This window comes from Ornithorhynchus anatinus, chromosome X3 (assembly GCF_004115215.2).
Source record: "Ornithorhynchus anatinus isolate Pmale09 chromosome X3, mOrnAna1.pri.v4, whole genome shotgun sequence".
In the NCBI taxonomy this organism is placed as follows: domain Eukaryota; kingdom Metazoa; phylum Chordata; class Mammalia; order Monotremata; family Ornithorhynchidae; genus Ornithorhynchus; species Ornithorhynchus anatinus.
The window spans coordinates 20,397,779-20,412,649 of record NC_041751.1 but is presented as its reverse complement, the minus strand read 5'-3'; the positions used below and the strand labels follow the sequence as shown (position 1 = coordinate 20,412,649).

Sequence of the window (14,871 nt, the reverse complement as noted above, 5' to 3'; positions counted from 1 at the left end):
TTTCAATATCAGTTTACAATATCAAAAATGATTTCTATTATGAAGAATTAAATAGAGTCTGCATGCCCCAAAGACCTAAATTAACAGTCAAACCTTAAAGATGACTTCAGAAGAACATAAGTTAAAAAGGGAAGGAGCTCATGGGTCATAACTGCTGAACTCTGAAAAGTTTCCAAAGGGAAGAAATACCCACTCATGAACATCTTCTTTTTTTTAAATTTCCTGTTGCTAATAAAGGAAAAGATTTCACTTAATATGTACTGTGGTTACTAAATTGTGCTAGAAGAGGAAATGATCTGAGAAAATAATGCTCAAGGCAAGGAGTTTTCTTCACGGCCACATGAATTGTTGAAGCCAGGTGAAGATAAAAAGGTGAAAAGCCCAAAATGTAAATGCAGAATAATAATAATGATGATAATAATAATAATAATAATAGTGTGGTACTTGCTAAGCAATTTACTATGTGCCAAGCACTGTACTCAGCACTGGGGTAGACACAAGTTCATCAGGTTGGACACAATCCCTGTCCACATGGGACACAGTCTAAGTAGGACTCTACTCTCCTGACAAAGTAAATTATGCCATTTGGCCAATTCTTTTGCAGAAGGCCCGGAATATGCAAATGATAGATTTATCCTCGGCATGAAAGTGATTCCTTCCTTGGTTTATGGATCCAATGAACAAGAAAGGCTTGGATATTTTTGGAAAACCAAACAGAATAAGGAAGAGAGTCCAAAAGGCAAAGAGTTGTGGTTTTTAATCTTTTATATAGAATGACTTTACCTAAAGGAACTGCCAATGGTAAGACCATTCTGGCAGTCCAAAGGGCACTCAATGCTGAGAGAAGCACCACGACCTAGTGGAAAGAGCACGAGCCTGGGAGTCACAGGACCTGGGTTCTAAACCTGGCTCTGCCATTTGTCTCCTGTGTGACCTTGAGCAAGTCACTTGACTTCTCTGTGCCTGTTACCTCAGCTGCAAATTAGGGATTAAGACTGTGAACTCTATGTGGGACAGGACTGTGTCAACCTGATTAGCTTGTATCTACCCCAGTGATCAGTACAGTGCCTGGCACATAGTAAGTGCTTAACAAATACTATGGGGGGAAAAAAAGTTTTATGCAATTAACACAACAAGACTGGGGGCAAAATACCAGCTCTGGATGTTTACCGGTTTCAGAGCTGGAAAAGGAAACAGGGACAAGAACACATAAGGAGTGAACTATCAATCAATTAATAGCTTTACTGAGTGCAGGCAGCACTCTACTAAACCTATATGATTCAACAGTAGATCACAACAAAGTGATGGGATATAATCAGAAAGGGTGAACAATTCTTGAAAATTGAACTACAAACTAAAACTTGGCTCAGAAACGCCATTCTCCAAACAAACAAAAAACCCTCCTCTAAATACTTTCACATTTTTCATCCTTGGGGCTTAATTTAGGATGTGATGATTGCTACTGAAAAGACCATAAATTAACTTCTTCTGGCCAGTATCGGTCAGCAAACCATTCCAGAAGACGAGTGAAAACTGATGAGCGTGGCAAATATTAATTTTATTTTGCCGATTGAGGGCAGATGCCTCGACTGCTCATTATCTACCAGATGTTCGTTATACGATTAGTCAAGGTGACACTTAACAGGACAGCATCACAGGAGGCTCTGGGATTCAGCCCTCTGACCACTGCACGGGGGTGCTTAAGCTCTTGTGGTTACCCACATGTGCATCTCAAAGTTGCCGAGCAAGCCTGCACTTGAATGGGCTGCATGGGATACACGTAGTAAATCACCCTACGTGGAAGAAATAGGCGAAAACCTGAAGGTGCTATGTGAAAAACACCAAAGTGCTGCCGGCAAGGTGAGGCTGCTGGCTTAGAAGATCAAGAGGGAGGAATGGGACCATTTTCTAAAATGAACAAGAATCAGACAGACATGGCACTTTTCACCCATCTCCCACCCTACAGAATGTGTATGTTTTTAGGGGTGAAGATAGGAAGAGCGGGAAGGTGGCAATGCCCTGACTCACCTCTTTTCCTGTTACTCCTGGCTCGGGGGGGATGGGTGGGGTTCACCTCGAGTCCTAGAGGATTGGGAGGAAGGAGCAGAGGGTCCTGGACTTCTACGTCTGCTGCTGCTGGGGAAAGCAGAGAACTCTTACTTGTTTCCGGTAGCTCCGCACTCTCAGTCTCCCTTCCTTCCTTGCCCTTTCCTTCTGGGCACCAAGAGGAAGAGGATCCCGGCTCATCTTCTCTCCCCCCTGCACCAGCCCCTTCTACAGCGATTGCCTCTGAGTTCATGGGCAATGGTGGAGGACTACAGGTCTATAATAGCCTATGTGCGTGTGTGTGCACACGAGACATAAAAACTCCTGCTCTTTCCTCTCCGTGCAGGGAGAGGAACGTAAGGGGGATAGGAGACAGGAATGCCTTCCTAATCCCAATTCACACCGGTGGCAAAGGATGTGACGGCAAACCTTCAGGCATCAGACAATCCAACAGACCGACTCAAGCCGATGGGGGTTTGTTCCCTTCCTGAAGGCCTGCCAGATGTGTGCCTTCGGCCTCATCACTAACCGCTCACCGGCCCGGATTTTAGCCAGATTTGAATTTTATGGATTTCTCTCTCTTTTTTTTTTGAATGGTATTTGTTAAGCGCTTACTACGGACCAGGCACTGTATTAAGAACTGGGGTAGATAAGAGCTAATTAGGTTGGGGACAGTCCACGTCCCACACGGGGCTCACAGTCTTTATCCCCATTTTACAAATGAGGTAACTGAGGCACAGAGAAGTTAAATGCTTTGCCCAAGGTCACACAGCAGTCATGCGGTGGAGCCGGGATTAGAACCCAGGTCCTCTGACTTCCAGGCCTGTGCTCTTTCCTCTGGCCACACTACTTCTCTTCTGGATCTGTCAACAAAGAAAAAATTGAAGGATGAAAGTGATGGTGGAGTGTCCTGTCAAGGAGGACAGGTGAGCTCATTTCTGGAGCTTCAGTAAAGACAGTAAAATTGTCCTTCGTTTTTGAATAAGAAGTTGTTAGTATGATGCAATCCAGATGTGTGGATGGGACTGAAAAGACCAATCTGATCGATAATCCCATCCAAACTTTCAAGATGCTTCCTTATCACACTGTTAAATTTATCACTTTATAGTGGAATCTGCCTCATGGTCTCAAGTTTGCCCAACTTTGCCATTTGAAGAGAGTAACTCCTCTCCTGACTGCTACTTACCAAGCTGTTTTTTTGGTTGCAGTTGTTTTCACTACATTGTTTGAGGCCAATCTTCACTGTGTCTTTATATCATTTCATCTCTACAAGCTTTCAAATACCCCGTTGCTTGGGTATCCTGCTGTCACCCACTTTCTTCCAAGGTAAGCTCTATTTTGCCTTGATGCTTATCATCAACAGCTTAACTGCTGATGATCTCGTCCGATCACGTGATGTTTGTAGACGGATTGACAAAAATGTTTCACGAACTGGATATGATGATGATGGCATTTAAGTGCTTACTGTGTGCCAAGCACTGTTTTAAGCACTGTATATATGCCTCCTGGGGAAGGTCCAGGTTCTATGGCCATATAAAAGTGGAATGCTACCTGCAGATGCTTAGTTAGGTGTTTGTCACCACAACTGGGCTGTCCATCTCCAAAAAGGCATACTGGATTTTTATTTGTCTAACACTGGATATGCCCCATTGTAGCAGAATTTGGTGACATTTAGCAGCTTGTGGCTGATACTAATTATGGAATTTGCTAAGTGTTTACTATATGTGAAGCGCTGTTCTAAGCAGTCTAAGTAGGATGGAGAACAGGTATTGAATCCTCATTTTACAATTGAGGAAATGAAGCACAGAGAACTTTAGTGACTTGCCAAAGGTCTTCACAACAGGCAAATGGCAGACCAGGATTGGAATCCAGGGCCTCTGACTCCCAGGCCCCTGCTCTTTCCTCTAGGCAACACTGCTCCTCAAAATCTTTGGTTATATGCAGAAATTTCCCAGTGCAGAATGGGATTTAATGTTTTCAAATTAAGACATTTTCCATTTTCCTAGAACGAACAAGGTCTCCCTCTGGCCTTCTTAGAACCTTTGTCCCACGCACTTTAGATAGTTCCTTGGATTCTCAACTCAACCACTGATCAGAGGGAGAGCATATCAGAAAAAAAAAAAAAAGATACCTCCTTTAGAATTTCACCAATTCCAAGTTTCCCTTTGCTATGCTAATTTTAGGGAAATCATAAAATCACTTAAGGGATGCAATTTTAAAGAAATATTTGGGAAGTCACTTTGAAGTCAAATCCATTTTTCATAACCTTCTTTCTACTGATCAAATGTTGGTAACTGAGTATACTACAAGAAATTCAGCAATATAACATCTGCTGTACATCTACCAGATGCACTTTGACTTTTTACCAAATCCTTATGGAAACAGGTTGAAAAAATCTTGATTTGGGGCAGATCAATGAGTAGATCAATGCTACCACATTAATGTAAGCACTTATCCCACGTCTTGATTATTGTAACAGCCTCCTTGCTGACCTCGCTGTCTCCTGCCTCTTTCCACTCCAGTCCATACTCCATTCTGCTGCCCCAATCATTTTCCTTCAAAAACGTTCAGACCATGGTAAGAAGACTCCTCAAGAAACTCCAGTGGTTGCCCATCCACCTCTGCATCACAGAGACTCACCATTGGCTTTAAATCACTTAACCATCTTGCCCCCTCCTACCTCACTTCGCTACTCTCCTATCAACCCAGCCTGTACACTTTGTTCTTCTGGTGCTAACCTTCTCACTGTACCTGGCTCTCGTTGCCAATCTCTCACCCACTTCCTCTCTCTGGCCTGGAACGCCCTTCCCTACTATCAGATAATTGCTCTCCCTCACTTCAAGGCCTTATTGAAGGCACATCTCCTCCAGGAAACCTCCCCAACTAAGCCCTCCTCTCCTCCCACTCCCTTCTGCGCCACTCATGCTTGCTCCTTCATTCATCCTCTCTCCCTTCCCCATGGTACATATATGTCTGTAATTTATTTATTCAATTTATTTATTTATTTACATTAACATCTGTCTCCCCCTTTAGACTGCAAGATTGCTGTGGGCAGGGAATGTGTTTGATGCTATAGTGCACTCTCCCAGGAGCTTAGCACAGTGTTTTGCACACAGTAAGCGCTCAATAAATACAATAATAGAGGCATAATATGGTTCTCCACCAGCCTGGCCCTCCTGAAGAAGCACTCCCGGGAGTCCCTAAAACAGAACCAAGCGCTTGATCTTCCTCCTGCATGCCTATGTGACATGACTGACATTGAGGGTAAACCTTGCAGCAATTTACCAGCCCCCACGGGGAGGCTACCACACAATGCAGCTATGCCTATGCTCACAACCCTGGCAGAGTGAAGAGACTCCAAACTACAGAAAGGCTGTTAGAAAGAAATATGCACACGTTTTACTGAAACGAATTACTGAGACCATTAAATTATGGAAATTTGTTTTGAAGTAAAAGCCTCTGGTATTTAAAACAAGACAGATTATCTCCTGAAGAACATTTAAAAACTTTCCAAACTTGAAAAATTGCAACTGGAGTTAAAAATAATGGAGTCAAACAATCAAAGTTTGTATTAGCTGAGAGTTAGGAGGAGAGACAACTCCCATTTCACCTGTGCCACTTGGGGGAAAGATATTTGGTAAAATTTTCCACTAGATTCTGTTAGAATGTGGAGTCTGCTAAGCATACATAAGTCAGTGCACGACAACTGTACCTACTAAAGTAACAGCATAAATTTCCTAGCTGTTTATAACAATATTCAGTTTAAATGACTAGACAAAATCTAAACGATTTCAGAGAGCAATAAACAATACTCAAATGCTAAGACTAGAGATGAACAAATCGCCTTCCTCCCACCTCTCTCCGATTCACCAAAACCCCACTGTTCCACCTTCACAGCATCTCGAGAATCGGACCCTTCTTTTCCATCCAAACTGCTACCACGCTGATCCGAGTGTTCATCGTATCCCGCCTCGACGACTGCATCAGTTTCCTCGTTGACCTCCCTGCCTCCTGTCTCCCCCCTCACCAGTCCCTACTTAACTCTGCTGCCCGGATCATTTTTCAAAAATAAAAAATAAATAAATAAAATGCTCAGTCCTCGTCTCCCCACCCCTCATATACCTCCGGTAGTTGCCCGTCCAGCTCTGCATCAAAAAGAAACTCCTGACCATCGGCTTTAAAGCATTCAATCGGCGCTCCCCCTCCTGCCTTACCTTGTCGATTGACTATTACAATCCTTCTGCACACTTCACAGCTCAAATTCCAACTTACTCACCGTACCTCGATCTCATTCTTCTGGCCACCGACCCCTTGCCTACCCCTCCAGCCTTCATATCGGAGGACACCACTCTCCCCACCCTCAAAGCCCTACTAAAATCATATCTCCTCCAAGAGGCTTTCCCCAACTAAGCCTTCACTTCCCCTATTCTCCTTCCCTTCTGATTTGCTTATGGACTTGGGTCTATACCCTTGAAGCATTTTTTCACCCCACCCTCATGGCACTATGTACATATACATCTGTCATTTTTTAAAATGTCTGTCTCCCTCTCCATTCTGTAAACTCCTGTGGGCAAAGTTCATGTCTCCCTCTTTTCATTGTCATCATCAACATCAATGGTATTTACTGAGTTTTTCTTATGTGGAGAGCATCATACCAAGCACTTGGGTGAGTACTTAACCGTATTGTAGTCTCCCAAGTTTTCGGCACTGTGTACACAGTAAGCACTCGATAAATACCACTGACGGCAACTCATTTCATAATTAAGTTAGCGCTCTCTTTAAAGAAGAGTATCGTGCACACATTATTCCTTTTTTCAGATATTATGGAACAGAGGGTATTTTGCTGAAGTCTGCTGTTGTGCAAAGATATTTCTGAAAGTATGGTTTAGTGGAGTTAATAAGTGTCTATGTACTACTGTTGCTGAAGTTCTCGCCACCAGTGACCAATTTTAGAGGGGGGTCACTTGGTTCCTCTTTTTCGAAGTGCCTTCAGTTTCCTTTCTGAGCTGCCCTGTTTCTTCCCTGTGTCACCAGCACACACATTTGCTGGGTGAGCGGAGGCTACGGAGATGATGTTTGCTTTTCCCCATTTCCCCCATCTGTTAGTTAGTTTTCCTTTTTTCGTACCTTCACCCTGATCCACACTCTCACACTCATCTAATCCCTTATCTGGGTTAGTGTTGGTTTCCCATAAAATGTTGTTCAAGAGGGCTAGAGTAGTTTCCTTCAAGAAATAAAGCACACTGTAGTCCTATGATTCAAAATATTGGCAACACCAATATAAATAATTACAAAACAGTGATAGAAAACACCACAGGGCTGTGCGATCAAACTGCACTGTAAATATGTTCCATTAATAAAATACTCTCAACTAGATTTTTTTATATGTAAAATACTTCATTTTTTAAAGTCCTATCTTTGCCATCCTATTCAGCAAAAAGGCATCTGGAGCCAACATACCAGAGATCTGGCTTTATCTAGTGCTCAACTGCAATGGGTAGCAGTCTCTCTATTCAAGGCAGTCAAAATACTTTAGAGGTTGAGGGATGGAGATAGGGAGTTGCTTAAACCCAAGTAAACTTGGTGCACTGCAGAACCAAAGCATAGAGAAGCAGTGTGGCTCAGTGGAAAGAGCCCGGGCTTGGGAGTCGGAGGTCGTGGGTTCTAATCTCAGCTCTGCCACTTATCAGTTGTGTGACTTTGGGCAAGTCACTCAACTTCTCTGTGCCTCGTTACCTCATCTGTAAAATGGAGATTAAGCCTGTGAGACCCACGTGGGACCTCATTACCTTGTATCTACCCCAGCGCTTAGAACAGTGCTTGGCACATAGTAAGCGCTTAACAAATACCATCATCATTATTATTAGAATACTTTCCTGGCATCAGTAAGTGTTAAAAATCTAAACACATGATACATACTTGTTGATACAACTGTGCCCAGAGCCATTTGCCTTCTGGCCAGTGGCTAATGCCAACCTGGCTTGGGGGATTGGGCACATGAGTCAGCCGGCGTCCTTCCTGACTCTTCCTTCTGCTGTCGCCAACAGAAGTATTTTTCCCAGGCTGCCATATCTCTTCCCTGCTATGTTGGTTTCTGTTCCTGTTGCTATTTAACTAGACAATACACATCATATTATGCCCCACTTCCAGTGGCACCGGAGGATGCTTGAAATACCTAATAAACCTCACAATGGATACACCAACCCCAAATTTATTTAAATCCTTTTTAACCCAACTGGTTTCACTCACATTATCCTTGACTCCTCCCTCTCTTTCAATCCCCATACTCAGTTTGTAGCCAAATCCTGTAAGTTTTTCTTCCACAGCATTTCCAGGATCTGCCCCTCCCTCTCCATCCAAACTGCCTCCAAGGTGGTAAGAGGACTTACGCCCACCCTTTAGTCTAGATCATTGCCCTCCCCATCTTTGATGATCTTCTGAAAGCCCACTGCCTCCAGGAAGTCTTCCCTGCTTAATTTCTCATCTTCCTACCCTATTTCCCCCACAACTGCCACTCCTCTATAGGCTGTAAGCTCCTTGTGGACAAGAAACATGTCTACCACCTCTGTTATATTGTACTCTCCCAAGTGTTTAGTACAGTGCTCTGCTTTCATCTGTAAGAGCTCAATAAATGTGACCCGTTGATTCAATGCTTCCCACAACCCCTAAACATTTGGGCACTTATCTCAGTACTTTGGTATATGTCTTGAAACTCTGTTGTGTGCCGCTATTTGTAATTTATTTCAGTGTCCATCTCCCCTGCTAAATTGTAAGATCCTGGAGGGCTGGAAACATGTCTACTAACTCTATCATTCACTTCCAAGTCCTTAGTACTCTGCATGGAATGAGCACACATATCCTCCTGATTGATTAATCTATTGTACTCTCCCAAGTGCTTTACAAACAGAAGCCACTCAGTAAAAACTCTTGATTAGTTAATTTACCAGAATAACTTCTGGTGTAAGAAACCCTATTTGCTTATCACCCCATGGCAGGACTGGCACCACAATTTTTCCAACATAGATAAAACTAAATACATAGACAAGCCAAAAAGTAAGGGCAAAAAGTGAAAGAGAAGTACAAAGGACTGAGCCTCAAGGGTTGTTTTAATAAATAATAACAATAATAATCCTCAGTTATATCACCTAAATAATGGAACTTTATGGGAATAGAGCTACAGCTGATTTATAGTTAAATTATTTAAAGAGAACGAGAATACAATAATTGAGCATGTTTTCAGAAACAAAAAGAAAAGCAGAGATTTAAGAAAATAATTTAAGTTTAAGAGTTAGTTTCTGATAATTGGTAAATTAATAAATATTTAATCTAAAGGAGACATGGAGAGAAAGATTTCAACCTCTCCAAAACGTGAGTCAGGTGAAGTAACTGATGGGTGAGGTAAACGATAAGCTTCTGAAGCTTGAGAAAGACCAAATTTTCTCATTAGAATAGAATAGCTAAACATGCACCCGATGGTAGAGTCACAATATAAATAGATGTAAAACATATCAAAAATAAAGGAAGTTGTCTCATATTTTCAAGATAACTACAGATAGAAGAATCTCATACCAGTGAATCTTAGGTGACTTCATGGAAAAAGAAAAGCCAGGTGGAGATCAAAAAACTTCTCCTACGAAAATTTGAGTTTAAATGGCAAGAAAATTTTACATTGCAGATTTTCCTCAAAGTCAGCTGAAGCCTCAAAACCTGAACGACTAACCAAGTCAATAAGGAACTGAGGAGCAATAAGTATATGTGACATGAGAAAACAGGAAGTAAAGAGCACAAGGAAGGTTACGGGGGAACGCTAAAACTGGTATTAGACGTGCCAAGAGAAACTTGGGGCACAACTTGCATTATCTGCTGACTTTTCTCACCGCAGGTACACCCAAACCGTGATGCTTTGTCCAATTGCAGCAGGTCAGACAATTCCCTCCGGTCCCCTTCCTCCATCCGAGGGGCCTCCTCCCCTTGCAACCCCGACTTAGCCCCCTCCCCTTCCTTCCCCACTCCACCACCCACCGGTCTTTTCGTTCCTTAGTTTTAGCTTTAATCAGAGTTACAGCTGCTGCTGCAGGTGCAGTGATCCCCGCCTCCTCCTCCCCCTTTTCCGGTTTGCAGCCCTGATTCCCCCACCTCGGCCAAAGCCACAGGAATGGGGTGGGCCAGACCAGAGAAGAACAGCCCACCCAAGCCTTCACCTCTGCCCATCCCATCCCTGTGACTTTGGCCGGGAGAGGGGGAGGCAGGGCTACCTGCTGGGAAGATGGGAGGAGGGAGCCACGTTTCGGAAGTGGGTGGCTACTAAAGGGGCAGGGAAGAGGGGAAGGAGCGAGGGAAGGCAGAAAGGGATTTACACTGGTATTGTTACTTATCTTTAGAGCTCAGCTCTCATAGTGGGGCCTTTTCTGGACCCGATCTCAACTACCTATGTGAATCTATGGGAAATCATACGATAACAGTGATTTTGTTATTTAAGCGCTTAGTTTGTGCCACCCAAGTCCTGGGGGGTAGACGCAAGATAATCAGATCTGACATGTCCCCGACCCACAGGGGACTGACTCGCAGTCAAAGTAATGAGGGAGAACAGTATCGAACCCCCATTTTACAAATATGGAAACTGAAGCACGGAGTACTGAAGTGACTTGTCCAAGGTCACTCAGCAGGGAAGAGCCAGGTCCTCTGATGCTCAGGTCCAGGCTCTTTCCACTAGGCCATACTGCTTCCCCACTACGATTTTCTCTAATGCAACCATTTTCAAGGAATGTAGTTCAGTTGCATCATGAGGCACACCTGCATGCTATTTTTTTAACAGAGGAAAAATAATTTAAAAAAAGCCCCTTCTGGTTACCTAGAAACTTTGGAAAAAAACCATCATATGCTCTAAAATGGAACTGTTCTTCCACAATGAACCTTGGGCTCTGATTACCTATAAAAAACAATTATTTCTCAATGTCAATGAAGAAGTAAAAGAATGTGTTAGAATTAACCCTTAGGTCTGATTCCCACAAAGGCAACCTCTTCCTACCAGGCCCACCCTTTTCTACAACCAGAAGGAATAAAATGTACAGTTCAGTCATGCCAATAAAGCAGCTCCCTTAAGGTCTCCCAGTTGAGACTATAGGTCAGCCCCTCTCTTTATTTGTGCCCTTGCCTCCCTCAAATCCACCAAACTATGTCCTTCTCCCCCTTCCAAGCCCTCAACCTGCAGTCTCTGATTAGTCATGTCATTCCGTCAGCCACCCTTAGCACTCCTGCAAATACCTGTCTCCTCATTTAATTGCCTACACATGTTTTTATCATTAGAATCTATGTACCTACTCTTTTGCTTATTGTACACTTACAATTTATGTCTGCTTGCTTCCTCCAGTTAGAATGGAGGGTGGGGACTGGGTCTTTAACCTCTCTTGTATTTTCTGCAAGAGTGGGTAGCAGAGCGCAATAAAGTGTTCAGTAAGAACTGTTGATAAAATGCCAAGAACGAAAGCACCATGGAGGGGGCGAAAGATTCTAACCAGGGTCCACAGTTTTAATAATAATAATAATAATAATAATAATAATAATAATGGTATTTAAGTACTTACTATGTGCCAGGCACTATAATAAGTGCTATAGTGGATACAAGAAAATCGGGTTGGACACAGTACCTTTCTCACATGGAGCTCACAGTCTCAATTCCCATTTTACAGATGAGGTAGCTGAGGCACAGAGAAGTGAAGTGTCTTTCCCAAGGTCACACAGCAGACAACCTCCGCAGCCCAGGCCCACGGTCCATACCTCAGTCAGCGGCCACCAACCCAAACACTGCACGGCCCAGGAAACCAGTGGTGGCAATACTCCCCTGCCCTCTGAGCGGAGGTTTCGTAAGGGACTGTCCCACAGGCAAAGACTGTTTTGTGGACTTTCATTCATTTATTCAATTGCATTTATTGAGCACTCACTGGGTACAGAGCACTGACTAAGCGCTTGGGAGAGTACAATACAACAATAAGCAGACACATTCCCTGCTGACACTTATGTACGTATCTGTAATTTTATTTATATTGATGTCTGTGTCCCCCGCTCTAGACTGTAAGCTCATTGTGGGCAAGGAACGTCACTGTTTATTGCTGTATGGTACTTTCCCAAGCACTTAGTACAGCCATAGAGAAGCAGCGTGGCTCAGTGGAAAAAGCACGGGCTTGGGAGTCAGAGGTTGTGGGTTCTCATCCCGGCTCCGCCACTTGTGAGCGGTGTGACCTTGGGCAAGTCACTTAACTTCTCTGTGCCCTGTAAAATGGGGATGAAGACTGTGAGCCCCATGTGGGGCAACCTGATTTACCTTGCATCTACCCTAGCGCTCAGAACAGTGCTTGGCCCATAGTAAGGGCTAAACAAATACCAACATTATTATTATTATAGCACTCTGCACACAGTAAGTGATCAATAAATACGACTGAATGAATGAAAAAATGAACGACCTTACAGTGGCACTAGGGTCTAGTGAACTGTTTGTAGCCCTGCTGATAAAGTGCTCTGCACGCAGTACGGCCTATCTCAATCAATTAATGATATTTATCGACTGTTTCCTGTTTGCAGAGTATTGTTTCAGGTGCTTGGGAGAGTACAGTACATCAGAGTTGCTGGATGTGCTACCTACCCACAAAGAGCTTACAGTCTAAGGGGGAGACGGGCATTAAAGTTCAGTGTTTTGCAGCAAGGAAGCCTCAGCCTCATTGAAGCGTAAGCTTCTGAGTCTATCATGCGTGGAGAGCAATGAGCAAATCATGACTATAACAATTGTGGTTATTCGTTAAGTGCCTACTATATGCCAAATACTCTCCTTTTGTTAAAGCACTTACAATACTGTATACCGTACTAAGTACTGCGGTAGGTACAAGCTAATGTGAGGTTGGACACAGTCTATGTTCCACATGGGTCTCAGTCGTAATCCCCATTTTACAGATGAGGTAGCCGAGGCAGTGAAATGACTTGCCCAAGCTCACACAGCAGACAAATGGTGGAGCTGGGGTTAGAACCTAGTTCCTTCTGATTCCCAGCCATGTGCTCTATCCGCTGGGCCATGCTGTTTCCCTATTAAATCCTCATTTTATAGATGAGGAACCCGAGGCACAGAAGTTAAGTGACTTGCCCAAGGTCACACAGCAATCAATCAATGGCATTTATTGAGTGCTTAAGGTGTGCAGAGCACTGTACTAAGGGGAGGCAAGTGGCGGCGCTAGGATTCGAATCCAGAACCTGTCTCTCAGAGCCAGCCTCTTTCCATGCTGCTTCCCGAGGCTGGCAGCATAGGGTGACAAGCATGTGGTCTTCACCGATGTTACCCAGATGCCTGCAGAACCGGGATTAGAGCCCAGGTCTCTGGATTCCCAGAGCGGTGCTATTTCTCCTGGACCAGCAGCAGGACTACAATATCAAATACATTAATGTAGCTGAAACACTACCCTGTAACTGAACTCACAATTCTGGCTAATTCTGGTCAAAATAGGTTTTCTGGCCTCAGGTTAAGGCCATAAACCACATGAAAATCCAGAGTTGTTTGGAAGGGGCTACATTTCATTGTTTGTGCATTAGGTGGAACTGCAGAGCTACTCATTTTATAAACCAGCAGGATGGGTCTAGAAGTATGCCACCCCCTAAAAGGTTTAACCTTGTCAGAGGATTTTCAGGTTGAATTATTTAATGGGAGTGGTTCATCAGACCACCTGAGGCCATCAGACTTCTGGGGCTATCTCATCACTGGGGAGATTAAGAATCCTCATGATTGTTAAAGCAGGCAATAAACAAATTAATTATCTCTAGTTTAAATAAATAGGATTTCTAGGCCTTGCTAATTTTCTACACTATGCAAAATTACGTTCTGTACCCTGGGAGTATTTCAAATGAGAATGCCAACACCTGTTACCGTCAGAAAATTTTAAAAAAACCACTCCTGGATTCTCCTGTAAATGATCTCTTCCATGGTTACACTTCCTAACTAGCATAGGTGTGTCTCCCAATTTGTGGATAGTAATAAACAATAGTTGTGGTATTTGTTCAATGCTATGTGTCAAATAGGGTACTAAACTCTGGGCTAGATACAAGACAATTAGTTCATTCAGAATACCTGTCCCACAGGGGCTCACAAATAATCCCGGTTCCGCCTGCATCTGGGTAACAGTTGGTGATAACCACATGTGCGTCACTGTATGCTGCACCTCTGGGCTAGTGAAAAGAGTCGGTCCTGGATTCTTATCCTGACACTGCCACTTGCCTGCGCTTAGTACAGTGCTCTGCACACAGTAGGTACTCAAAAATAAAAATCACTGAAATAACATTTAACTTCTCTGACCCTAAGGTTCCTTATCTGTAATATGGGGATTTAATAATAAGGTTTGGCACATAGTAAGCACTTAAACAGCCACAACTGTTATTTATGGTTATTTAAAACGAACCCCAACTTTAAAGGTGAGGAAACAGACCCAAAGAAGTTAAAGTGGCTTGTACAAGACCACAGAGCAGGGATTAGAGTGCAAGTCTCTTGACTTCCAGTCCTCTGTGCTCTTCTCACTAGGCTAGGCTGCTTTTCTTTTGTTGTAGAAAATGCAGAAAACCTCAAAAAAAGCAACAGCAAAGCGTAACTGTAGGCCCAAATAAACCCAGTCACAAGTCTCTTCTCCTCTTATTTTCCACTTCTCACATATCCCTGGTTCTGAAAGTCTGCCAAACCCTATAGCAGATGAGTCACAACTTCAACTGGGTTTAGACTGTCTCCAGTCCAGCACTATTTGATTTACAGGTCCTCCAAAATAAATGCCCAATCTGAGAAGTGTTAAAATCATGTTA

The 14,871-nt window shown here is 43.4% G+C and overlaps 1 protein-coding gene across 3 annotated transcripts in view; it reads right to left on the bottom strand.

Moving 5' to 3' along the window:
* Positions 1-14,871, bottom strand: part of CDYL (chromodomain Y like) — a 134,042-nt gene that overhangs the window by 22,169 nt on the left and 97,002 nt on the right. Inside the window, exon 3 of one of the 3 annotated variants that reach the window (XM_029053993.2) lies at positions 2,029-2,136. The exons of 1 other annotated variant lie outside the window; for it this stretch is intronic. In XM_029053993.2, coding sequence (XP_028909826.1) covers positions 2,029-2,136 — 108 coding nt within the window. The remainder of the gene's footprint in view (positions 1-2,028; positions 2,137-14,871) is intronic. One more of the 3 variants, XM_029053994.2, reaches the window with a different exon arrangement.